This window comes from Schistocerca cancellata, chromosome 1 (assembly GCF_023864275.1).
Source record: "Schistocerca cancellata isolate TAMUIC-IGC-003103 chromosome 1, iqSchCanc2.1, whole genome shotgun sequence".
Classification (NCBI taxonomy): domain Eukaryota; kingdom Metazoa; phylum Arthropoda; class Insecta; order Orthoptera; family Acrididae; genus Schistocerca; species Schistocerca cancellata.
The window spans coordinates 680,766,759-680,793,771 of record NC_064626.1 but is presented as its reverse complement, the minus strand read 5'-3'; the positions used below and the strand labels follow the sequence as shown (position 1 = coordinate 680,793,771).

Sequence of the window (27,013 nt, the reverse complement as noted above, 5' to 3'; positions counted from 1 at the left end):
TCAACTACCCTGGCCAGCAAGATCTCCGGATCTGTCCCCCATTGAGCATGTTTGGGACTGGATGAAGCGTCGTCTCACGCGGTCTGCACGTCCAGCACGAACGCTGGTCCAACTGAGGCGCCAGGTGGAAATGGCATGGCAAGCCGTTCCACAGGACTACATCCAGCATCTCTACGATCGTCTCCATGGGAGAATAGCAGCCTGCATTGCTGCGAAAGGTGGATATACACTGTACTAGTGCCGACATTGTGCATGCTCTGTTGCCTGTGTCTATGTGCCTGTGGTTCTGTCAGTGTGATCATGTGATGTATCTGACCCCAGGAATGTGTCAATAAAGTTTCCCCTTCCTGGGACAATGAATTCACGGTGTTCTTATTTCAATTTCCAGATCGTCCGCTCTAAAAATTCTGCCATCTCCCCACATCCACCACTGCTGGCGGCTCACCTTCAACTGGGCAACGCTACGCGCTGTTCACATCCAACTGCCCAACAGTACAATAGCGAATATTCCAAGAAAGCAAACCAGCCCCAGACTGCACACAGCGCAGTCAGTAATTTTCATACAGAACGCTACGTGGCGTTACCAACATAAAAACCTAAGCAGCCTACTTACAATCTTCATTATGATTATGCTGTGGACCCTCCCGTCTTCCAAGACGCCAGCAGCCATGATCACAAGGTTGCACACATACGTCCTTGGTTTAACGAACACTCGGACACTCTGTAGCACATCGGCTGACCCGGCTATAATTCCGTAGCCAACGCCTGAGACTATCTGGAATAGCTGGTGAAGCTTAGCAACCAACATGCCCACAATTTGGCAGCTCCAATCACCCCACGAGTGGCTTCAGCTGGATTTGGCATACGTCACATAAGGACTTTCTTTCTCGCTCAATTAAAGCCATTACAAAGGTTAGAGGCTGCATTGGCGTGGTCTCTCCTGGGAATGATTAGTTTCTTGTTCATTGTACTTACTTATTATTAACAAAAACATGTTATAGTCAGCTTTAGATTCTAGGTCGCAGCGTAAACAAACGAGAACTTGTACTTTCTGAGGGGAGGAGACCGGAGCGGGGTAACAAGGCTCGCCTTCCGCTGGCAACCTACGTCCGTTTTCTGAGCTCCTGCGAAAGCAGAACCGACGTAATGATCATTTGGATCGCGTAACCCTTCTGGTGCTGCTAGGACCGCACTCGAACTCCATTGTGGACCAGGATTAGTCTCTTCACTCATTGCAAAATAGGAAAAGAAAACTACGAAGAACGCACAACACAAAACGGAATACGCAAATGCTTTCGCCAATGTCTACAGCACTATCGTTTGTTGACGACGACTGTGTCGTAAACGGTGTAGCAGTGTTTTAAGCAATCATAGACCAAAAGTCCCATACAAAGGTGCCACGACGAACTGTCAACACGATGCCAGGCCTGCACGTGTAGCAACAGTACACGAGTAAAATGAGTGACTCACGTGGCTGCGATGACGGCCAGGCCGAACTCGCCGCCGTTCTCCTGCGGGCGCGGCCTCTCCAGCGAGTAGTCGTCGCCGCATTCCCCGCACCGGCCGCCGTTCTTCTGCCACTGCGCCTGCGCACACAACGGCGGACATCACCACACCAGTCGAGGGCGCATCGTCTCATCCCAGCATTAGCCCACAATTAAACAAAGAATTAGCCCAACGCAAGAGAATAAGCGTGCTCACTTAGGACAGTCATGGACTGTGCGGCTGATCCCGGTTGAGGTTCGAGTCCTCCCTCGGGCATGGGTGTTTGTCCTTAGGATAATTAAGGGGCTCCGGAAAGGCTCAAAATCATGAAAAGTTCAATTTTTACTTTTTTGCGTTTTCTGAATCTGCAGACTATTACCTTTTAATAGATATATAATTTATTCAATTCCGTAGACTACAACTATTTTTAATTTTTTTTTGAAATGTGTTCTACATGGGCGTGACCCACTGTGGCGCTGTTAAACTGCTGTCAAATGGTGTTATTATTAACGTCCGTGTTCATCAGGTACATTTTAGTGATGTGAGATAAAGTATGTGTTGTGGCTAACCTATTTTCAGAGACTTAGCAGCACCTGAACTGTTGAAAAAGTGTATTCACGGAAAAACTCAAAACCCCAATGAAAGTGTAAATAGTGTTATATGGTCGAGAATCCCCAAGACTATTATTTGTTGGAATAGAAACACTTCACTTTGGTGTGTATGATGCTGTTGCGACTTTCAATGATGGCAACATTGTAAGGTGCAAGGTATTTAGAAATATGGGAATGAAGATAGGTTCTAACATGGTACGAGCGATGCTTGCTTTAGACAAGGAACGCCTTCGGGCTGCAGACAGGGCTGTAAAGAGTCTAGAAATACAAGCAAGAGTAAACAGGAGGAAGAACAAGAGGAAGCTGGAGGAGGAGTTTGCAGAGGATGAAGATAATCCATCCTATGGACCTGGAATGCACTAAAAAGTTAATCCAATCTTTGTCGCTCGATTCCCAAAACTTTTATTTTCTCATACTAATTACATGTTTTCTAAGGATCTTCCAAACATATTTGTTTCAAACTTTCAGTAAATGTTACACAGTACCTTCTACATAAATTAACACAGCCTTTTTCCAAAAAACTGTATATTTTTGAATATATAAATAAAAAATTGCAAAAAAAATGTTGTGAATTTTCATTACAATTGAAAAAAATCATCTTTAATAACTGAACTAAAATTTTGTAAAATCCCTGTGTTAAGTTGTAGCCCATATTCCAATAAATAATCTGTAAAAAGTTCAACTTCCTACCTCAAATACTTTGTGAGGAAAGATGTAATTTATAAGCGTTATTTTAACATTGCAGGTATAGGGCGTTCCGGAGCCCCTTAAGGTTACTTAGTGTGTAAGCTTAGGACAGATGACCTTAGCAGTTAAGTCGCATAGGATTTCAGACGCATTTGGACATTTGAACACTTAGGACAAATATTCGTACCTCTTTTTCCAGAAACAAGCCTGCAATACATTAAGAACTAATTTGCTGTCCATTAGTATTGCAAGACCTCGAAAAATAGCAAGTAACAATATTTTACTCATTGTGCCGGTAAAATATACACGATTAAACCTGTAGGTAGTTTGAAGGTATGCTTGGTTCGAAATTTAGTACGTTGGCCCTAACCCGGCTGGCACTTGAGTCGAACTGAGCTTGAATGGCAGACACAGATAAGTTGCTCCTTATTGATTCAACTCTATGGTAAAGGTCATCATCCGCAGTGGCCAGTAACTGGTGGCGCGCCAGTCTCTCGGCAACCCATTAGCAGATGTTTTCAGTGGGGGAGAGCTCTGAAGAATAATTTTTCCAGAGTGAGAGTTCAACATCTTCTGTAGCGAGGTCAGTCAGCATAACAGAGGCAACACGGGGTAATGTGCTATCTTGTTGAAAGATAACGTCACGCAGTTCGAAAATGGGGCACAGCCACCGTCCTTAACACGTCACGAACGTAATCCCTGGGGTTTAAATAATTTACTATGCGAACCAGAAGTGAGAACCACAGCGTAAATGAAATTCAGTCATCATCGTTTAAAAAAAAAAAAAAAACGTTCACATCTTTGTACTTCTGGACAAGAAGAAGAGGTGAACCACGTAATAATAGGACGTTCTTAAAAGACAGACAGGCTAGATGAGATGCTAAACCAACTGAGTGCTATGGGGTACAAAGGCCCCTGCCTTGCGTTACCACTCTTGTGGCAACAACAGGCGTTAGGGTGTTTTAACGCATACATACAGCTGTCAGGGAATTAGAAGTGTCCATATAAACAACCACGTCAAAATCTAGATCCTGCGGGATCCTAGTAGATAGTGTCGGAAGTCCCATGCGGCTTTTCGCGGATGATGTTGTAGTATACAGAGAAGTTGCAGTATCAGAAAATTGCAGCGAAATGCAGGAAGATCTGCAGCGAATAGGCACTTGGTGGCAACTGACCCTTAACATAGACAAATGTAATGTATTGTGAATACATAGAAAGAAGGATCCTTTATTGTATGATTATATGGTAGCGGAACAAACACTGCTAGCAGTTACTTCTGTAAAATATCTCGGAGTATGCGTACGGAACGATTTGAAGTGGAATGATCATATAAAATTAATTGTTGGTAAGGCGGGTGCCAGGTTGAGATTCATTGGGAGAGTCCTTAGAAAATGTAGTCCATCAACAAAGGAGGTGGCTTACAAAACACTCGTTCGACCTATACTTGAGTATTGCTCATCAGTGTGGGATCCGTACCAGGTCGGGTTGACAGAGGAGATAGAGAAGGTCCAAAGAATAGCGGCGCGTTTCGTCACAGGGTTATCTGGTAAGCGTGATATCGTTACGGAGATGTTTAGCAAACTCAGGTGGCAGACTCTACAAGAGAGGCGCTCTGCATCGTGGTGTAGCTTGCTGTTCAGGTTTCGACAGGGTGCGTTTCTGAATGAGGTATCGAATATATTGCTTCCCCCTACTTATACCTCCCTAGGAGATCACGAATGTAAAATTAGAGAGATTCGAGCGCGCACGGAGGCTTTCCGGCAGTCGTTCTTCCCGTGAACCATACGCTACTGGAACAGGAAAGGGAGGCAATGACAGTGGCACGTAAAGTGCCCTCCGCTACACACCGTTGGGTGGCTTGCGGAGTATAAATGTAGATGTAGATGTAGATGTAGCGGCAGGGAGTAGCGGGAGACCAGCAACACGATAACATGCGAGAGCAGCCACTCCGAAGCAGCAGAGCAGAAACGAAGAATTGCGATGCCTGGAGGACGGGAGCAGTTACTTAATACATCAGAAGACAAAAAGGACGCATCAAGTGATGTGTATTTGTACACACTTATTTAGTTAACATTATTCACTCTTTTTTACAAATGACTTTAATTTAAACTTTGCACATAGATACGCTTAATGTGAAAATTCCAATTAAAAAAACATACTTCTTGTGCTGGAAATGGATTTAAATTTGTACTTAGATAACAGTTGAAACTGACAGTTGTTACTGATATATATAAACCATGTTTGGTGGTATGGTCATGAAACCAGAAGCCAAAAATAAAAAAATGAAAACACCCAATGGTACCCCATACCGTCACGCCAGGTTGTGTGAGTATGCCTACGAAGAATGCAGGCTGGTAATGTTCGTTCAATCTCTGGGCGTCCATACAGATATTTATCTATCGTAATGCTGTACGAAAAAGGAGATTCGGCTGAGATGAAGAGGACGTGACGTCACTCTTGTCGATGGGCACACCACCGACGGCGCGGCTGTCTTTGGTGGTGGTGGTGCGTCAAGAGACGCCGCAACTTGGGCAGCCGTGCTGGCAGTTCGCGGTGCTCCAGACATCGTCCCAGTGTTGGCGTGGATGTTAGTCTTACCACAAACTCATTTACTGATTTCAGGAAGGTGACGTGGCTTTGCGATCCTACACGACTGAGAGACTAATGTGTCTGCCCTCTCGGGTGCTGATCGCGTGGGCCGTTCAGGTGCTAATAACGAGTATGCTTGCCTATGACCGACCCCCCCTCCCCCTCCTTCCAAATCATTAGTTTAATATTGACTTAACAGCCGTGAGACCACGGGCAGCAATATCGAGGACAGTGAAATGCTGTCTCGCTAGCCCATGCTCCTGCTACTGTCTAATTCCAACAGGGGGTCTTATGACGGCTGCTGTCATTAGGTTTTTTCGGTGATAACTACCAACAGACACGGTTGCGCGTGTGCCTAGAATGGCCTACAAAGATACAGAAATATGTCATGGAAAACGGAACAACATTGTGAGTACCTTGACTACTATAAGTAAACAGATCGTTACCAATATTGGTAAACAAATGTCCAAAGAAATTTTATACATAAAATAACATCGACTTCCACGTTCTTTTCATATCCTGCAGTACCGATTTCATTAATGTCTTCTTCATCCCTAATTCCACAATTATCGCTATTCTCTTTACTGTCATCATCACATTATGAGACAAATTCATTTATGGGGAAGTTTACGACTACCCAAATCTGCAAGATAAGTTTTTTTATTTGTGATTACTAATACTGTTCGTGTTTGAGATTTCGTGAGGCATTTTCTGATCCACTATAATTCGGTGCTTTGAACACACCAGTACATCTTTAGTCGATCCGTTTTGATCTTAGTATTGTCAACAAGGGTATAGCTTCCGATTTCGTACTTGCGAAATGCCAGAGGTATGCTATTGCTTAAAGTATTTTCATAGTCCAATGAGGATGGTGCGAACCCAGCTCTCATATAATTCACCAGGCAACTTCTCCTGCCCCTATGCGCGCGCGCGCGCGCGCGCGCGCGCGCGCGCGCGCGCACACACACACACACACACACACACACACACACACACGTGTAAGAGCTACGTTATCACTTATCATCCTATTGTACTTTCTTTCACTGCTCCACAGATCAGTTACAGTGTCATTTGCAAGATTAAAAGACGCCTCGTACTATTTCCTGTCACCGATAGCTATTTAGTATTAGCATTATCACGAAAATAGCAACATATCACTTGTCAAGCAATTTTTCCTGGGACAGAAGTTTACTGTAATAGTTAACAAAGATGTCTGACGTTTGGTTTATTCAGCATACTTTAGAGGTAGTCAGTACTAGTCACTTACTTTCTTAGAACTGCCAGATAAACAACTGACTCATTGCTTCAATGATATTCCAGATTTACGATAACGGTACTGAAGGTGGTCCTGTGAACGTGTTACTCATGTGACATCTCTCGTAGGTTATTGCGATCATGGTCGGTTCGGAATCACACAGTTGTGGCTCGTTCTGACAGAAAGCACGTCAGCATTGCGCCCTGGTGCACAGACCCACATCAGACAGACTGCTTTTCGTGTCGTGTGCGGAGGCTTTCAGGCACGTATTGTGGGTGTGTAGAGACTGTTGAGTAGCTCACTTATCCAGGTTTCTAGAAGTGAAGCAGCATTCGGCAGCCGAAATAATGACACGTAACCTCAGATCAAAAGGCGTTACGTACAAGTAGGCGAAAATAATCGACGTTACTTGATTAAACTGTCGACGATCAACCAAAGCGATCAAGCAAAATCACGAGATACCAAGGTGAAAAGATGGGACGAAATTAGCTGCTGGGAAGACAAATGCAAAAATGAGATTCATTAGAGAAATCCAAATCAAAGTCGTCGTTAATCTGAAGGCTGGTTTGAATGTCTCAGTATTTTGCTAGCTGTAGTCCAATAGGAGGTTGTGAGATTCCATAGAACGCTGGTAAGAATCCAGATGCGGATTATGACAGCAAATTTAGTGAAACACATACCTTCGACATTTCACTTTCTTCAGAGAACAGGAGTGCTAATATAGATTCTCTCGCAAAGCAAAGCTACAAACCACCCTCACTTCAGCTTTCTCCCTGTCACTTCTCGCTCCCGGTTCATCAGTTGATCTGTTGCTGTTTGCTTTTCTGCTGAATTCTGAAAAATCTATCACATATCAAAAGCGTCTGCCTCGTGAGACCATCGCTGCTACGCTGCATCTAAATAACAGCTTGCTCATGGAATCACAATCATACAAAATTCTGTGGAAGCTACTCGTACGTAGTTAGGGAAAAACATTCAAGTCGTAGGTCGTTTACAAATTCCCAATAGTTTACAAACTTTTAATTTGACTGCTAATGGTGCCTTGTTCGTTGCTTTGACACGATTATGATCAATATGAGTTGACGGAAAAGGTAAAGATATGATTTATAGTGTGCTGGTCGTCAGAGGTTTTTTAATCAATATTTCAAAATCAAATTAACTACAAGAAAAACACAGCGCTCCACAGAGAGGTTTATTGTTACAATTAAGAGGGAACATTTCAAAATCATTTAATAATCTCATTACTCCCTCCCATACACTGTTAGTGACCTGGCAGTGCTGTGAAAGTTGGAGATATTGGGCACGTGTGAAGGCGTAAAGTTGTAATTCTCCCAGCGACAACCGCGAATAGAATGAGAAAGGGTATAAATGACTCTAGTGCATTATGTACGGTGACTCGCGGATACGCATGTAGATGTACCGGGTGACTGGGCTGGTATAGTTTAAGGAATTTTCGAACAAAAATTATTAAGGTTAGCCTTGCGAAGATTAGAATTCGGCTCTTAATTAATGCGCCTTTGATATGTACTACATGTGTTCAACGGGTTCGCAAATTCACGCCCTAAAGAAATGAAAATTTGATCGGCATCATTTGAGCTCCAGAGCGCAGGATAGAAATGAGAGGTCAAAAACTGTTCCATATGTCTTATCGACTCTATATGAGAAAGCTGTATCCTCTTTTGATGACGTACGACTTTTATCTGAAATGCTTGTAATCTTAGTTTCGAGAGATTGTTTGTTACACGCAAACACTTATACCGACGATTATTTACCTTCTCTTCTTATAATCTAATCAAATTGTGTAATTCCTTGTTTTGTTTGTGGCGGAATCCCGTATGTCACTGAAGAAACTAATTAAATTTCTATCAGCATACAGCTGGTTAATTGCTGGAACACCTTGAAACAAAGATAACAATTAACTCATCGCAGAAGATCGTAGTATACTTTAACCCTCCGTTCGCATATCTCTAGTAAAAGGAGAGAAGGAGACTGGTGTTTAATGTCCTGTCGACAACGAGGTCATTAGGGAAGGAGCACACGCTCGGATTAGGGAAGGATGGAGAAGGAAATCGGCCGTGGCCTTTCAGAGGAACAAAAATGGTTAAAATGGCTCTAAGCACTATGGGACTTAACATCTGAGGTCATCAGTCCCCTAGACGTAGAACTACTTAAACCTAACTAACCTAAGGACATCACACACATCCATGCCCGAGGTAGGGTTCGAACCTGCGACCGTAGCAGCAGTGCGGTTCCGGACTGAAGCGCCTAGAACCGCTCGGCCACAGCGTTTCAGAGGAACCATCCCGGTATTTGCCTTAAACAGTTTAGGGAAATCACGGAAAACCCAAACCAGGATGGCTGGACGCGGGTTTGAACCGTCGTTCTCCCGAATGCGAGACCAGTGTATCTCTCGTAATGGACTGTCATGCTTCTCGTTGTCAATGGTGACAAATAAGTGTGGATTATTTTTGAATTAGCAGTAATAACTAGCGTCAAATTCTTAGTAATTTTGTCACTTAAAAGGGACCTTGGATTTACGTCGAATTTTCATTCTGAACTAACCGTTTTGCGGTTGCAAGAAGAATTCATTAGACTCCATAAATACTTCGTTTGTCACAACGTTTGCCGTATCTCATAAACCATCAGTTTTACGTTATACGTTATTGAGTAGAAATAACTCCGAACTAATATTTTTGGATGGCCCATAGAGAATTAGTGAAGGAAGTGACTTTATAAGCCCAAAAGCTGAAGAATAAAAGCAGACTGTGGGTAGAATACTTAAGTGTAAAGCCAGAAAATTGCTTTTGCAATTCTATATCTGATGAAGTATTTTTCATTACTTGACCTTTAAGAGAGCTGCTAACAAAATGTCGAAACGAAATAAGTAGAGATGTTGTTGCTTTGTGGATTTCAGCAGCAGACCTTAAGGCAGCTTTTAACAGAAGCGCTTAGTAACAGATCAGTGACAGTACAGTGTGTAGTCTACAGGGATTCTGGGTACTAAATAAGTGCATGGTCATCCCAAAACTATTGTCACTCCATACCTTTTTGTACTTCTTGCTCGTATGTCCTTCTTTGTCTTTCTCTGAGTCTCTCCCGGCCTAAGTGGACTTGTTCGTCTGGTAGTGCAGATCCATCAAGTGATCTGAATTAAATTTGCCCTCGTTTCCTTATGTGGCAAAATTACTCGCCCTATAGACTGTTAAAGTGTCCAGTCCCTATGGTATGGAAATGCGCTCAATTAGAATGTCCTACTAACAGTCTAAATTTAGATTTTCCGTTATTCTCTTAGATCACTTTTAACAAATGTAGCGATGGTATCTTTGAACAGAACAGTTGATTGATTTCGCTATCCTTTCCGAATCCGCCAGTGCTCCTTATCTGACGACGTAGATGTCGAAGAGTTATCCACTTTATTTGCTTCCTTCTTCGTCATGAAGCAAGAGTACTTTAGTTCAGTATTCTTATAGACGATCTAAGTGGCCGTATTAGATCCACACGTTCTTTTAAGTTATAAGTGATGACAACTATACGGACTGATTCCTAGATGTAGGGTCCTTCTATGTATTTCGGGGAACAAAGGTGTCATTCTAGAAATTTATTCTGACAATGATTATCGTTGACTACGTCAATATTACTTGCATTCGGAGGATGATAAAAGTATATTGAGAACGTTATTTATGACTTGCTGGTTTTTGTGTATTTTATGCGACACAACCAGATTTGAATTTTCTCATTCGTCTTACTGGGAACATCAAGAGCGGTATCCTTGTGCAATAAGCGACTTATAGCTATAGCTATGGAGTCTCAGCGGCCATGCGCGTCACACTGGCAGGAACAGTAGCTACCTAGTGATATCTATGGATATGACTCTTCCTTTCATGTGTCAAGCCTTGGTTTCCGTGATATCTCTCTTTTTTTGTGCAGGCAGAAGGGAGAGGGCGGGGGTTAGGCTGAAGGCCCCTACTTCAGTAGAAAAGAGTTGCTGGACGGAGCCAGTGTTTTTCAATAATGATCAGATTATTTTCCACAATTTAGTGAATAATTTATCTCTGAATCAGGAACCTTAACGAAAACTAAGCTGGCATCAATAGTTTATTAATGACTGACCCTAAATGCGTCCCCGTTGACAGCACACAGTATACGTATTAATCGATCTAATCTACATCTCCTGTGTCCAACTGGAGGTTCTTTGGATACTCGTCGCATCTCTTATAGACAGTGAATATTTAAGCGTAAAAAATAACCTCTTAACAGGAGACCATACATTCTCTTTTCAGTCATTTTCATTGCCTCGCTCCATAAGAAATTAGGGGGGGGGGGGGTTAGAAGTTCGATACCGTGGTCAGAAGTAATGAATGCCGTACTGCGCCATGTACTGCTAGTATTTACCAGTTTTCTGTTATTTTAGACGTTGTTTCCAATGTTTCTTTCAGTTTTCGGATAATTAATGTAGCATGGTCGTCATTCAGCACAACTATCATGATGAGATCGGCCTGCCCGGCTAGCCGTGAGGTCTAAGGCACTGATTCCCGAGAGGGAAGGCGTGTGGTCCTCGTCACGAATCCGCCCGGCGGATTAGTGTCTAGGTCCGGTGTGCCGGCAAGCCTGTTGGTGGTTTTTAACGCGGTTTTCCATCTGCCTCGGCGAGTGCGGGCTGGTTCCCCTTATTCCGCCTCAGTTATACTATGTCGGCCATTGCTGCGCAAACCCTGTCTCCACGTACGCGTACATCATAGTTACTCTACCACGGAAACATTGGGGTTACACTCATATCTGGAATGAGACGTTCCCGTGAGGGTGGGGGGGGGAGGGGGGAAGGGAAGGGGGGAGGGGGCCTCCATTGGGGCCGAACTGCACAATAACCTTGGGGTTCAGTATGGGGCGGCGGTGGGGTGAGTGCACTGCTGTAGCCTGTTGTGGGGTTGTAAACCACTGAGGGCTATGGCGGCGACGAAGCCTCTCCTTCGTTTCTAGGTCCCCAGTTCAACACATGCACTCTTACATACATCATGATCAGATCGCTCACAACAGGAGGCGTGTAAATGTAGGAATCGTAGTTGTTTAAATTAAGGTTTGGAATTTAGATGTTGAAGCCCTGAAATGACTACACTTGAAACAGGGATTAAGACAGAAGCATCCTTGCAGGTGTTGTAGGAGTTTCAAGCGCCATGGGTTACTGCTTCTTATACAGATCGGACTTCAAGTTCACTGTCCTCGAAAGAGACCCGAGTATCTCTACAATTTGTGTGTACCTGAATTTATAAAATCTTGGTGTCATACATTCTTGCAGGAAAAGGGAGGATAAAACCGATTTGTTGCGCTACTTTTTTCAGGGGTGGCAAGTATTTGAAGTCTATTCGTGGAATTCATTGAACATTTTGGCCACTGAAAAAAAATTAAAGCAGGAAATAATTTTAGTTTGTTCAATGTTCTTTATTTCATACAAATGTAGCATTAGTTACATCCGAGTTTAAGGTTTGATTGAAAACAAATGAAAGTAAGTTGCTGTGGTGAGCTCGTATAAACAGAAAGAGTGCGTCAAAACAAAATCTAAAAATGTGAGGTTTGTTATGGACTCATGTTCTATTTCTTATTGTCTAGTGCTATGTTTCAGAAACTTCTCTGCCGTTATTAAATCATGACTTGCTGTCCAGAAATTTGTAATAATCATCGCTATAAACTTGTTTATTAACATCTTTATACTTTTTCTAAAATTCCCTCCTGCATTTAAGCACCTGGTATGAATGCTGAACACTTGAAATTTTAATTTTTTCAGACGACAGAGGAAGTTATGTGAAAAATAAAATTCAAAAATATGGTTCAAATGGCTCTGAGCACTATGGGACTTAACTACTCAGGTCATCAGTCCCCTAGAACTTAGAACTACTTAAACCTAACTAACCTAAGGACATCACACACATCCATGCCCGAGGCAGGATTCGAACCTGCGACCGTAGCGGTCACGCGGTTCCAAACTGAAGCGCTTAGAACCGTACGGCCTACCGACCGGCAATAAAATTCAAGAAATTATTCATAAAACTGGTTGAATCTTAACAGATTCCTATAAGACATCTTCCTGCAATGAATATTTCTTATTGAAATACGGTGGTACGTTAGGAAGGACAAATAAATTTCTAGCCACGGCAATCCATACCGTATACCCACGTTTTCCTTACTACAATTACAATGTGAGAAGTAAAGAAGGTAATCCACCTGAATCTGAATATAACAGGTTAGTAGAATCCTGTGTTTTCCGAGCAAAATCTGCGTGCTTGACAGATTTATAGCATTTCTACCTTTCATGAAAGTTTGTTCACTTTAGAGGAAAATAACGTTTGAGAGCGCAGTGATTAAGTGTTTAGTAATTCTTCACTGTGATTAGATACAGTACCCCATATGAACGTTATCTGGCGTCTTATCGCTAAGCAGATAACCAAAGAATTAGTCTTTACCTTTGTAATTTTCCTTTCGCGTTTTTCTTCAAATCCTTGCCCAATGTACGCGGTTTATATGCGAGACGAGGTTTGTAAGCAGGAATTACTTTAGGGGTGGCGCATTACAAGGAACATTCATACAGGCTACTTCTGCTTTCATAATTAACATGAAAACGAACAAAAACACTGTTTGAAAGATTAGAAAACAGTTATTATCAGGTGGCAAAGACAAAAATACTATTTTATCAACCTGCAAAGAGTTATTTCCTGTTGGAATTACACAATATTCAGGAAGTTTTTACGCAAAACAGTTGCAATAGAAAGATTCAAATAGTGAAATTCCACAGTCTCTAAAATAACTGCTTTTGATCGAAATGAGTTGGTCAGTTTCGGAATTCGTCATGCCACACGAACTGGGATAATATAATGCCACAACTGGTTAAATGATAAGTTTATCGGAACCATGGGAAATACTTTTAGAAATGTATGAGAAACCTGCAACAAATAAAACCTCTGTACTCCAGATTGCCTCCCCTGTTACAGATATTTATGGCTGCACTTCTCTCTTTGGATCTCTGAAGGTATCAGCTACAAAATACAGGGCACGGAAGATTATCTGCAACTTGCACAGAAACCAGATTGCAGGTCTAATAATCGAAGAACATGAAAGGAAGGCAGTAATTGAGAAGGGAATGAGAAAGGGTTGCAACTTATCCTCCGCGTTATTAAATTTGTACATTGAGCAAGAAGTAACGGAAACCATGGAGAAATTTGGAAAATAAATTAAAGTTCAGAGAGAAGAAACGAAAACTTCAAGTTTAGCTGAAGATATTGTAATTCTGTCGGAGACGGCGAAGGATTTGAAAGCGCAGTTGAGTATAGTGGAAAATGCCTCGAAAAGAGATAATACTATGAACATCAACAAAAGTAAACAGGGGTGATGGAATGTTGTCGAATTGAGTGAAATGAGGCTGAGGGAATGATATGTTGAAAGCGGTAGACAAGTCCTGCTTTTAAGGTAGCAAAAGAACTGCCGACAACCGGAGTAGTGATGATGTAAAATATAAACTGGCAACAACAAGAAAAGCTTTTTCTGAAAGGGAGAAATATGTTAAAATCGAATAAAAATTTAAGCTACAGGAAGGCACTAGCGATAATATTTGCTTTGAGTGCGGCGTTGCACAGAAGCGAAACGTATACGATAAGCAGTAAAGGCAAGAGGAGAATAGAGGGTCTTGAAATGTGGTGCCAAAGAGGAAAGCTGAAGACTAGAAGGGTAATTTGAATAAACAATCAAGAGGAGGAGTTGGGGAGAGAAGAGTTTTATGACGCAACTTGGTAGAAGAATAGTACGACCACATAAGTGTAGATGTAGACACATCATGACGTACCGAAGCACAGTTAATTTGATAACTGAGAGAAGTGAAAATTGTTGAGGAGAGCAAAGCGCATTAGTTATGCATATATGAAAAGGACTAAAGACAAATATGGAAATCCATGTACAAAAATCTTCAGGCGTGATTACATCAACAACAATAACTCGAGGGAGAAGGTGATCAGGGTGGCAGCATCAGAATAATCCGTTTCTTCCGTTATCAACAACAGTGTACTCGGACTTTTTTAGTGAGTTATTCACCACAGACAATGTATATTTATTTTATTACTGTTTCGCCGATTACCAGTATTACGTACAAGATATACTATATGCGTAGCTCAGACGAGTGGAACAAAACGCTGCAAGGCAGATTGGACAGGTTCCCTGAACCGTGATAATCTTCGCTGAATCAAAGCACGAAGTTCATAGCCGCTAACCAGACGCGCTCATCTGTGTCCCATTTCAACAGAACGTAATGCGAATCCACACTTTCTCTGTTACATCACCTCACGTGAGTGGCAGAGATAAGTGCATCTCTGAATGAGGTCAAAACTCTGTAAAGGAAGTTAGTCGGTGCAGTAACCGTGTACAGGCAGATTATCAGGCAGTAAAAGTGGTACAGTGTATAAAAAGAGTCCAGTAAGGGGGTTAATCTTGTAAGATCCGACAACATGGAGCCAAGGAGCGTCTCATGAAGAAGCTCATCAACTGCGTCCTAGTTTTGGGAAGGACTGACGACGGATACCGTGAACAGAACGCACCTGGAAAGGGTGACAGGAGGAGGGGGCAGAGGGAGCGGAGGGGGATATAGGCATCCACAGTATGTCAGCAGTTCCAATAGTACACATTTCTGTTTGTCCTTCTCCCAAAGCTAATGAGTTCCGGCCTGAATGTAACACACACGTGGCTTAATTCGAATATTCTGAGAGTAGCGGAATATTTGAGGCTATTTATGTTAAATGTTCTGCCAGAATAGCTAAATGAAAGTCAAAGTAAATGACCATAGCCCTTGTTGTAAATCGTACAGTGGCCTCTCCGGCAGTTGATTTCAATGTAGTAGTCCGAAATCTACCCGACTGCCTCACGGCCGATTATTAGCAACATGAGCTCTTCTAAGAAATAACATTACTCTGATTTTTTATTAGCCAGCAACGACAAATCATACCTGTTGTTTGTTAAGCAATCTCGAAATTGAGCCAGTGATTACCTGAGAAAAACTGTCATCAGTGAAAATTATCTCATAACGGTATCTGTCCATGGCTCTACAGTCTCATCAGGAGAAACAGCAAATGACTGACGAAAATTTTACATGAGTCGTACGTCGCATCATATCCTGCCAAAGATGAGCAACAGTAATGAGCAACAGTGTTCAGACAACAGGGGAAAGAAGGAGACTAATGGCGAAGATCCCAGCAGAGGGGTCGAAACGTATAGTATTGAAGAAATATGAAGATGAACATGATGCAACATAATCGCAGAGTATATTCTATCTCCAAGAATTTGCTTCACAACGGAAACAGTTCATTTTCTCCTTTCAAAATCCACTTAGTATCGTTTCTGAAAACTAAATTTTAAACTTAATAATACCATTTGACGTATTCAGGGCCTTCTTTCTTCTAGAATTTCGATTGTGCAATACACCTCTGGCATTTTAATGGCCTCCCAGTCAAATTAGCTTTACATGTTCCGGGAACAGCTTCTTTCATGGGTATGTCCTACTGAAATTATTGCAAGCAATTTGTCATTAGATCGATTATTAGAGCTAATGAACGTCTGTGATTGCATTTACAAATGATTAAATTTAAGTGATAATTCTGTTCCATACGCATTCACTAAGAGGGCTTTTTTGTTTCTTGTCCACAGTCATGAAATATGGATGACTGTCGAGCCTTGTTCAGATGCATCGTCTAGCCAGTTGAGTACTGCTCGCTTTACGACATATAACAAAAGGTTACTCTCCTCACCCCTATAGTCAAGTTCAAAATGTTCAAATGTATATGAATTCCTAAGGGACTGAACTGCTGAGATCATCGGTCCCTAGACTTACATACTACTTAAACTAACTTAAAGTAACTTATGCTAAGAACAACACACACACCCGTGCCCAAGGGAGGCCTCGAACCTCCAGCGGGAGCGGCCGCGGAATCGGTGACATGGCGCCTCAAACCGCGCAGCCACACAGCGCGGCATAGTCAAGTGGAATGTACAACACAGATCCGTTTTCCAGTACCCGTGTACGTCTAAACAGCGGTGTTGCTCCAGGGTCGCAGAAGCAGTGTCACCTCCATACGTCTCAAGAACTTTCCTTTCACGTTGTTTAAGTCTCCTAGCTTCTAAATTTTTAGATCTAGCTGTCAATGGTGCTGAATTAAATACTTTTCGTAAATTACAGAACCCGAAATTCCATGCACACACTTGTTAACAATTTCATATTTATTATTATGGAGATAAACAAGACGTTGTGTATCTGCTAAGTATATTTGACAGTCTGCAACCAGACCTGCAAGAATCATTAATAACAGAACTTGATATACCAGACGGAAGTATGTTTGAGCAGTAAATTCACGACTGGATAGCTGGACTTCAGGGTAAATCCCAAAATATCCTAACAGCTTGATCAAATGACAGGAAAAGGGCCCTTACTGAAAGAATGAAAGTAACATGAACACAAAGAGAAGCTAAAGCAAAACTCTAAAAATGCGCTTCTTCCAGTAAGTATACTATCAGTTCATGCTCTCATACCACAAACGGCTTGATTATGTGAAATATAAATGGGTCACTGCGAATAGTTACACTTACTTTTGCACAGTGTGTTTGGCAGATAAATTCTCTATAAACAGGCATACTGTATAAAAAATGTATTTATGCAAGATTCCAGGGGGATGTGGCCTAGGGAGATAGTTGCTAACACACTCACAAAATTTTATAAAGAGTATGACAAAAAGAACTTCCGCTTGACATTCTGCTGTCGATGTACAGCTAAATTCCAAGCACGTCATGTAGATCGAGATATGAGCTGATATTGTTTACAGCTGGTTGCTATTTCGTTTGCCTCTAAAATACTAACAGCCCGTTAATCCAGTAACACCTTTCTCTTAAAAGTTCTTTTGTTTCGGCTCCAAATCAGGAGAGATATACTGTAGGCTTTCTTTACTGGACAACGGATCTACGTCTCCCTGGAAAGGTAATTCTTTTTTGGAATAAATCTGAAACCAAGTGCTTCAGGCTTTCCAACTGTGGTATTAGTTATTGTCAGTATACAGTGAAAGAAAAACGCTACCAGCCTTTTTTCTGTTCTCTATGTATCGCCCCATTTCTGTCACTTGGTAATTATTTAAATTGGCATTTACAAAGTGTCAGCAAAGAAAATATGAATTTCGGATATTGTTTTGTTCCTATAACGGAATAAACCATGGACGAAGCATAGAACGTACCAGGTATCAACGTAACAAGCATGAAGTCTTCATGTCCACCAAATACTCTGTTCTGCGCCGTTAAAATGAATCGGTGTAGTTTCACATACAGCTTTTCCTGGACGTCGATTATAGTATTTCAAAACATGAAAATTTACCAGCATATGAAGTCAGATACGGCAGCTGTGGCACGATGATCTCATTATCGTATTTTAGGGCAGTGAATGACAGAATAATATAGCCGTTGTTCAATAGTTCCTCGACTTCGCAGCGTTGCAAGGTCATACGAGCAACAACATCTTGTATGAATGGTCTGATACGATACTACGTCTTTGACTGTAATCAGCTCAAAAAGTGATTGTGCATTGTATAGCCAGATACCGTGCATCAAAACGATCCGATAATTGCAGTGACATTATGCTTATCAGTTCCTTGATCAGCAACGATTTAATGCATCTCAGGGATCTGGCAAGTTATCCATAAATGTAGAATTTTATCAGACCAGCTGGTGTAATATGAGAGCCCTGCTCTACCCGTATGCTGTTGCTCGACAGCTGAGTGAGTGCTGACGTTCCATTTTAATTCTACTGCAGTGGTTCACGTATTTATAGTGTTCTAAAACACGTGCATAAGAGGAATTTTCACACCAGCAATTTCGCCATTGTAGGACGTTAACCAAAAGAAAGGACGAAGGTTTCTTTGAAAAATGCATACCACGGAAAGACACTAATAACGTCTAACACTAAGGTCCCACAAGCGTATTTCACCATAAATGCGCTTACTGTGGATCAGATTATGATGCCATTCCCGCAGATCAACGATGCCGAACAGTAATGAACCAGTAACACCTGGCGTTATCAACCAACAGATGAATATCGTGTGTGATATTGCGCATCGTTTTAAAGAAAGCAAGTTTTTCACCCATCTCAATGTTTATGTCGTCATATTTGTTGAACTGTGTTTAGTTGTCCTAATTGTCATCATTTCATCCCCATCGACACGCAACACGCCAAAATGGCGTCAAATCGAAAGACTTGCTCCCGGCGAACGGTCTACCAGGCGGGAGGCCCTAGTCACATGTGCACTATGTTTTGTGCAATGATTTAATTTTTGCAGGTACATACAGTGGAATATACGGATGCTGTCTGCAAAATGTGTTGTGTACATAATAATCAGTAAAGAAATAATACTTTAAAATGTCATGCCCTAAAGCTGGGCGAAGCCTGTCTCGTAGGCTGTCTAAAAAGAAGAGTTGGGGGCATACAAACATTTCTTCTCATTTACTAGCGCCTCCTCACATTATCAGCCGATATTGAGTACAACCTAGGTGTAATGACAATCTGTCTATATTAAGATACTGACGCAGACCAAACAACAATGATAGATAATGGACAATTGACTCTGGACCTTAACACCGATAGGTGTGACATCTGTAAGATTTACATTTACATACTAGAAGACACTACCTTCGAAGCAAAAGATAAGCAAAATCACATTGTACTGAAAAATGTTTTGGCGTCAGTCACTTAAAGAAAAGTCCATGGAGAAATAGTGTGAATGTTTTTTTTCCTAGAGAGAGAAGAAAATACGGGAACAGTCCTCTAGTCGGGCGATATCCAACACCACAATGAAAACCGTCACACGACAACAGTTGCATGAGGTTACCTTGTGACTCCGGACGCATACCTTGACTGGAATAAACTCTTTAAAACTCTTAAGGTAACGGGGATAAAATATAGGCAGCGAAAGGTTACCCTCAACTTGTAGAGAAACCATACTGCGGTTATAAATATAAGAGTCGAAGGGCAAGAAAGTTAATCAATAGTTGAGAAGGTAGTGAGACAGGGTTGTAGGGTCTTCCCGATATCAGAGAGAGAAAGGCTATTTATAACTTGTTCAGAAACCAGACGGCAGTTATAACAGTTGAGGAGGAGTGAGATAGGCTTGTAGCCTATCCCCGATGATATTCAATCTATACACTGAGCAATCAGTAAAGGAAACCAAAGAAAAATTTGGAGTAGGAATGAAAGTCCAGGAAGAAGAAATAAAAACTTTGAGATTTGCCGATGACATTGTGTTTCTGTCAGACACAGCAGACAACTTGGAAGAGCAGTTGAACTGAATGGATAGTGCCTTGAAAGGAGGATATAAGATGAACATCAACAAAAGCAAAACAAGAACAATGGAACGTAGTCGAATTAAATCAGTGATGCCGAGGGAACTAGATTAGGAAACGAGACACTTAAACTGTTAGATGAGTGTCATTATTTGGGCAACAAAATAACATGATGACCGAAGTAGAGAGAGTGTAAAATGTAAACTGGCAATGGCAAGAAAAGCGTTTCTGAAGAAGAGAAATTTGTTAAGATCGAACATAGATTTAAATGTGAGGAAGTCTTTTCTAAACGAGTTTGTATAAAGTATAACCATGTATGGAAGTGAAAAACGGACAATAAACATTTTAGACAACAAGAGAATACACTACTGGCCATTAAAATTGCTACAACAAAAAGAAATGCAGATTATAAACGGGTATTCATTGGACAAATATATTATACTAGAACTGACATGTGATTACATTTTCACGCAATTTGGGTGCATAGATCCTGAGAAATCGGTACCTAGAACAACCACCTCTGGCCGTAATAACGGCCTTGATACGCCTGGGCATTGAGTCAAACAGAGCTTGGATGGCGTGTACAGGTACAGCTGCCAATGCAGCTTCAACACGATACCACAGCTCATCACGAGTAGTGACTGGCGTATTGTGACGAGCCAGTTGCTCGGCCACCATTGACCAGACGTTTTCAGTTGGTGAGAGATCTGGAGAATGTGCTGGCCAGGGCAGCAGTCGAATATTTTCTGTATCGAGAAAGGCCCGTACAGGACCTGCAACATGCGGTCGTGCATTATCCTGCTGAAATGTAGGGTTTCGCAGGGATCGAATGAGGGGTAGAGCCACGGGTCATAACACATCTGAAATGTAACGTCCACTGTTCGAAGTGCCGTCAATGCGAACAAGAGGTGACCGAGACGTGTAACCAAGGGTATCCCATACCATCACGCCGGGTGATACGCCAGTATGGCGATGACGAATACACGCTTCCAATGTGCGTTCACCGCGATGTCGCCAAACACGGATGCGACCATCATGATCCTATACACATAACCTGGATTCATCTGAAAAAATGAGGTTTTGCCATTCGTGCACCCAGGTTCGTCGCCGAGTACACCAATGCAGGCGCTCCTGTCTGTGATGCAGCGTCAAGGGTAACCGCAGCCATGGTCTCCGAGCTGATAGTCCATGCTGCTGCAAACGTAGTCGAACTGTTCGTGCAGATGGTTGTTGTCTTGCAAATGTCCCTATCTGTTGACTCATGGATCGAGGTGTGGCTGCACGATCCGTTATAGCCATACGAATAAGATGCCTGTCATCTCGACTGCTAGGGATACGAGGCCGTTGGGATCCAGCACGGCGTTCCGCATTACCCTCCTGAACCCACCGATTCCATATTCTGCTAACAGTCATTGGATCACGAGCAACGCGAGCAGCAGTGTCGCGATACCATAAACCGCAATCGCGATAGGCTACAATCCGTCCTTAATCAAAGTGGGAAACGTGATGGTAGGCATTTCTCCTCCTTACACGAGGCATCACAACTACGTTTCACCAGGCAACGCCGGTCAACTGCTGTTTGTGTATGAGAAATCGGTTGGAAACCTTCCTCATGTCAGCACGTTGTAGGTATCGCCACCGGCGGCAACCTTGTGTGAATGCTCTGAAAAGCTAATCATTTGCATGTCACAGCATCTTCTTCCTGTCGGTTAAATTTCACGTCTGTAGCACGTCATCTTCGTTGTGTAGCAATTTTAATGGCCAGTAGTGTAGAAGCATTTGAAATGTGGTGCTGCAGAATAATGCTGAATATTAGATGGATACATCATGTAACTAATGAGAAGGTATTGAATAGAATTGAGCAGGAATGAAATTTTACGCACAACCTGACTGGAGCAAGGAATCAGTTGATAGGATACATTCTTAGAAATCAAGGGATTACCAATTTAATACTGGAGGGAAGTGTTGGGAGTATAGTGAGCAGATTGAGAAGGATATAGGTTACAGCAGTTATTCGAAGATGAAGGGACTTGCACAGGGTAGAGCAGCATGAAGTACTGCATCAAATCCGTCTTCGAAAAATGGTTCAAATGGCTCTGAGCACAATGGGACTTAACATTTGAGGTCATCAGTACCCTAGAACTTAGTACTACTAAGGACATCACACACATCCATGCCCGAGGCAGGATTCGAACCTACGACCGTATCGGTCGCGCGGTTCCAGACTGAAGCGCCTAGAACCGCTCGGTCACAGTGGCCGGCTCCCTCTTCGAATTGAAGACCACAATAGCAACAGTGAAATATCAATGCGTCGTCAATTTGGCAAGAGTGAGAAGTGGGCGGTGGGGGATAAACACTGCAAGAGGGCACCAAAGCTTGACTTGCACATGTTAGAGTACCGTGTGTGCTGTATCAAACCAGTGTTCGGACCGAAGAGCACGACAACAGACCTGGAAGCCGCCGCAGAACTGCGCGTTGTCGTCGTAGTTGACGGGCGTCTCGTAGCCGAACCTCCACAGCGACCCCCTGTTGGGGGGCTCCCACAGCATGCCGTGGCCGCAGGCCGCTGCCGCCATACCAGCCACCATCACCGCTATTCCGCACAGCATTCTGCCTCTCTGACTGAGCGAGCGAGTGAGAGAGTGAGTGTGTGTACAGTTAGCATGCCGCTGCCAGCTGCTCCATATGTACCTTTCTTCCGTCCGTTATCTGACACTCATCGCAGGACGATAAGCTTGTTGCCAAATTCTTGCGTCAATTTCCCCTTAAAGCCACGCGTGAATCGAGGTCGTGGAAAACATGTCACAGCCTGCGAATTTAATAAGAATCACTCAACACTCAAAATTATCTGTGAGGAAACGCTATCTTTCCTAAGTGCAGCACTCCACCTGTCTGACCGTGGTGGTACGTATGTTGATGGACCGACGACGACTCTACGTGCAAACATACCGTCACGAAAGTAGTTTGACATTGCGTACTCAGTACATTTATCGAGAGCAGTGTGTGCTAAAAGTCGATAAGTCCCTTCGCGAAAATATCCCATAAAACACCGGGGCAGTCAGATGAAAACGAGACAGATGGGAAAAATGCAATTATTCGAAAAATAATCCCGATAACTGTTAATACATTTATTCCACTGCGAGGCAAGACGGTCAATACCTTCATGGAAAAATGTTTGCTAACCAATATTAATTTATTCGTTAAGTTAAATGGACTACTCTTTGAGTGTCTGATAGATAGTGAAGCATGGTGCGATGCAGATAGTGGTTGTCGTGGATAAAATTCCGAAATTATTATTAGGAATAATACGATTTAACTCGTCACCGTCTCCCTGTCTCGATGTCGCCGCACCATTAACTGCTATGGCACAAAATTTTAATCCTGAAAGTAAAAAAAGCAGGTAGTTCTCAATCAAAGAATAACCACGCGAACACTGTAATACAGGGAAAAGCTTGTGTAAACATTTATTGGCATCTTTAGTATTATAGTCTATAAACCTCGATATAATGTTTGAACAACCAGGATGGCAATCTTCTTCCCACGTTTACACACAATTAATACCTATAATGAATCGATACAGGGCTCTAACATTTCATTCCTTCACAAGATAATGGGTAGCGAACAAAAGACTGGCAGAAGAGAGAGCAATACGCATTGGGCGCAAAAGATCACTACTATACACACAACAGGAATTCCGGTGACGCTACGGTCGCAGGTTCGAATCCTGCCTCGGGCACGGATGTGTGTGATGTCCTTAGGTTAGTTAGATTTAAGTAGTTCTAGGTTCTAGGGGACTGATGACCTCAGCAGTTAAATCGCAGAGTGCTCAGAGCCATTTGAACCATTTTTGAATTCCGGTGAATAGAAAACTCGTAATTTAACGAGATATACTGTATAACGGTTGCCTACGAAACCAACATTTTATCCATGCGAGAACCACTTCGTCTGAATGTCTATCTTCAGGGCTCCAAAAATATGGAAATTGCTTAGGCAGAGATCGGGTCTGAATGGAGTGCGTATTAGGATTACCCAGCGGGATTTCCGACTGTTGCTCTCCTATCGAAAAGGATGACACCATGTCTCATCGCCCACGACGATACGGAACCGGAAACGATATTCTTCATCGTGATACCGTTCCACGTGTTGCAGTGATATCGACAGTCTCTTCGACTTCTTCTACTCTGTCAGGCTGTGGGGAACCCACTGCGCACAGATCTTGCGGAATTTCAGACGCTCTGTCATGATGACGCGCAACGTGAGCCGACTGTCTTCCACAGTCCGACGTCGGTCATTTCTGACGGCAGCATCCACAGCAGCAGTGCCAGAAATTATAATGGCAATATGAGCCTGCTCTGGCCGATTGCTGTCTTTCAATGATAGGCGACCTCTTCTCGAAGACATGTATTCCACGGGAACACACGCACAAGTGACATACTGTGTTCGCCTTACACATCAGACATTCGAGCATGAATTTCACCTCATGACATTTCTTCCACTTTCAAAACCTGCACAACAACATGCTGTTCCTCTTTCCCGGCCTGCTTAGTGAAGTCGGACACACACTACTCGCTGACCTCACCTCGGGAACGCCTAACGGACAAATGACACAGCAGTGAATGTTCGAAATGTTCCTTCCTGATTCCCAGCAGAGGACAGTTCTGAACACACAAACTTACCTGCGTTACCAACGACCGCGCCATGCTCTTTATGTTGTCTGTCTCGCTTTCATTTGAATGCTCCTTATGTAAACCAACTACTGTAGGGAAACTGTACTATCTGTGAGGCAGTCCACATGCCAGTATACAAATGCGTGTAATACGCAAAGCAATGTCGGCGGACAGTATGGGAAATACCGATATAGTCAATAGTCGAAATATAAAAATGCGGAAGGTTAGAATGGGTACTTCCGCGAAGTTTGGCGATTAGCGTGTGTTACGCAACAGCGTTCGACGAATATAGAGACTTTTAATTTTAAAGACTTGGCCTCCTGTTTGTCTAAAGCAGGTCATAAAATAATTCGATACATTGAAAGTTCTCTCCATAATGATATCTGTAATTCTTATCTCCAATACTGTAGTCCGCAGCTCGTGGTCTAGTGGCCCCTCCCTTTGGGCGCCGGGAAGGGTCATTTTTTTTTTTTAAAAAAAAAAAAAAAGAAGTGCTGCTTCTCGATCACGGATTCCCGGTTTCGATTCCCGGAAGGGTTGGGGATTTTGTCTGCCCGGGGACGGGTGTTTGTGTTGTCCCCATCATTTCATCATCATCTTTCGTGACAGTGGTTAAATTGAACTGTGTAAAAATTGGGCCTTTGTAGGGGCGCTGGTGACCGTGCAGTTCAGCGCCCACAAACCAAACATCATCCAGTACTGTAATAATAAAGGTTCAAATGGCTCTGAGCACTATGGGACTTAACTTCTGAGGTCATCAGTCCCCTAGAACTTAGAACTACTTAAACCTAACTAACCTAAGGATATCACACACATCCATGCCCGAGGCAGGATTCGAACCTGCGACCGTAGCGGTCGCACGGTTCCAGACTGAAGCGCCTAGAACTTCTCGGCCACACCGGCTGGCCTGTAATAATTAAGGTATTAAGTTATACAACAGTCTATAACTTAACATAATTAAATAGAAAGAATATAGACTCAAAATAAGCAATGAAAAATAAACAAAAATTAACGTATTAAATCGTTTCTAATGTTTTGAACTATATTAGTCCTCTTACTGCTCTTGGGATTGCGAATACCCTGGTAAGTCTTCGAGTTTTGCCTGTAATGAGTGAGAGAACAGCCTACATTTCAGACATCTCGGAGGTTCCTGGAATTATTATACCTGTACAGACGATTTGTATTCTGTAGTATCAGTAGCCCCTCGGTTAGTATGTGGCGCGTTAAGTTCTGAGCCAGCACAACTCTGTATCCATTTCATACATACACACATACATACCTACTGTAACGAAGCAAATTATTATGAGTTGTCATCTTGCATTGAAAGCCTAGCTTGCCATAGAGCCGGGAGGGGAGCGGATTCTGGTTCTCATGCTCGCACAGCTGACGCCGGCTACTGGGCCGAGCCAGCTAGCTGTGTATTTGACAAATGCTGCTTGCAATGCGCTACACGTACTCTCTATGAATCGGAAGAAGTACTATTCAATATTAATAGATCTTCTTCATACTTCTTATACCCAATTCTGTGAATAATAGAACCACACTACCAAAATTTCAAATCAGTAACTCCACTACTTTCGGACATATAAATTTTTACCTAAAATACGTAATAACCGTGCTAGCATTCCAAAACCGTGACTGTAATGTATTCATCTATAGTATCAATTGAAACTATAACCAAGAGGACATGTTCATATAATCTAATTTTCTTTAGTTTCATTGCCACATATTTCAGACTTAATTGACAGTATATTGGAAAATTATTATTTCATCGTACTTTGGTTGTGTGAGTGAGAAGAAAAGTGAGAACGTGATATTTTATGCCCCCCCCCCCCGGGAGGAAGGGGGGAGCGGGTTACACCGTGGGCCGAACCGCACAATCAATAACCCTGAAAGAATGGTTCGGTGGGGGCGGCGGGGGGGGGGGGTGAAGTGGACTGCTGTAGTCGTTGTGGGGTTGTGGACCACTGCGGCGGCGGCGGGGACGGAGCCTCTCCGTCGTTTCTACGTCCCCGGTTAACATACAATAGAATCAATACAATACTGTATCTCTCTTACATGTGGACAAAAATTACGATAACTGAATAACTCAAAACAGCTCGTGTCCTTACAGACTGAAACCGTTTCTATTCCACAAATTTTAAAACCATACAATGTAAGAATACTACATGTATTCCATTTTAATGCACTGCTCTTTACCCTTGTGTACAGAGATAGCACTAAAAGTGTCTTGTCCATTTCTACAGGCAAAATTCAGTCAAGACTATTTCAAACTAAAATAGAACTGTTTGACAATGCGTAACAAGGTTTGTTACTGTCAAAGATAAACAGCTTCTTGAACAAAAAATCTTCTTGAAACCAAAATTTTCCCCGAAACT

The 27,013-nt window shown here is 42.6% G+C and overlaps 1 protein-coding gene across 1 annotated transcript in view; it reads right to left on the bottom strand.

The window, feature by feature from the left end:
* The window catches only part of LOC126184141 (uncharacterized), a 33,146-nt gene extending 10,535 nt beyond the window's left edge, over positions 1-22,611 (bottom strand). Inside the window, exons 1-2 of the mRNA XM_049926514.1 lie at positions 22,419-22,611; positions 1,471-1,586 (exon numbers count right to left, since the gene is read on the bottom strand). Coding sequence (XP_049782471.1) covers positions 1,471-1,586; positions 22,419-22,577 — 275 coding nt within the window. The 5' untranslated portion in view covers positions 22,578-22,611. The remainder of the gene's footprint in view (positions 1-1,470; positions 1,587-22,418) is intronic.
* Between the last annotated feature and the right edge of the window lie 4,402 nt (positions 22,612-27,013).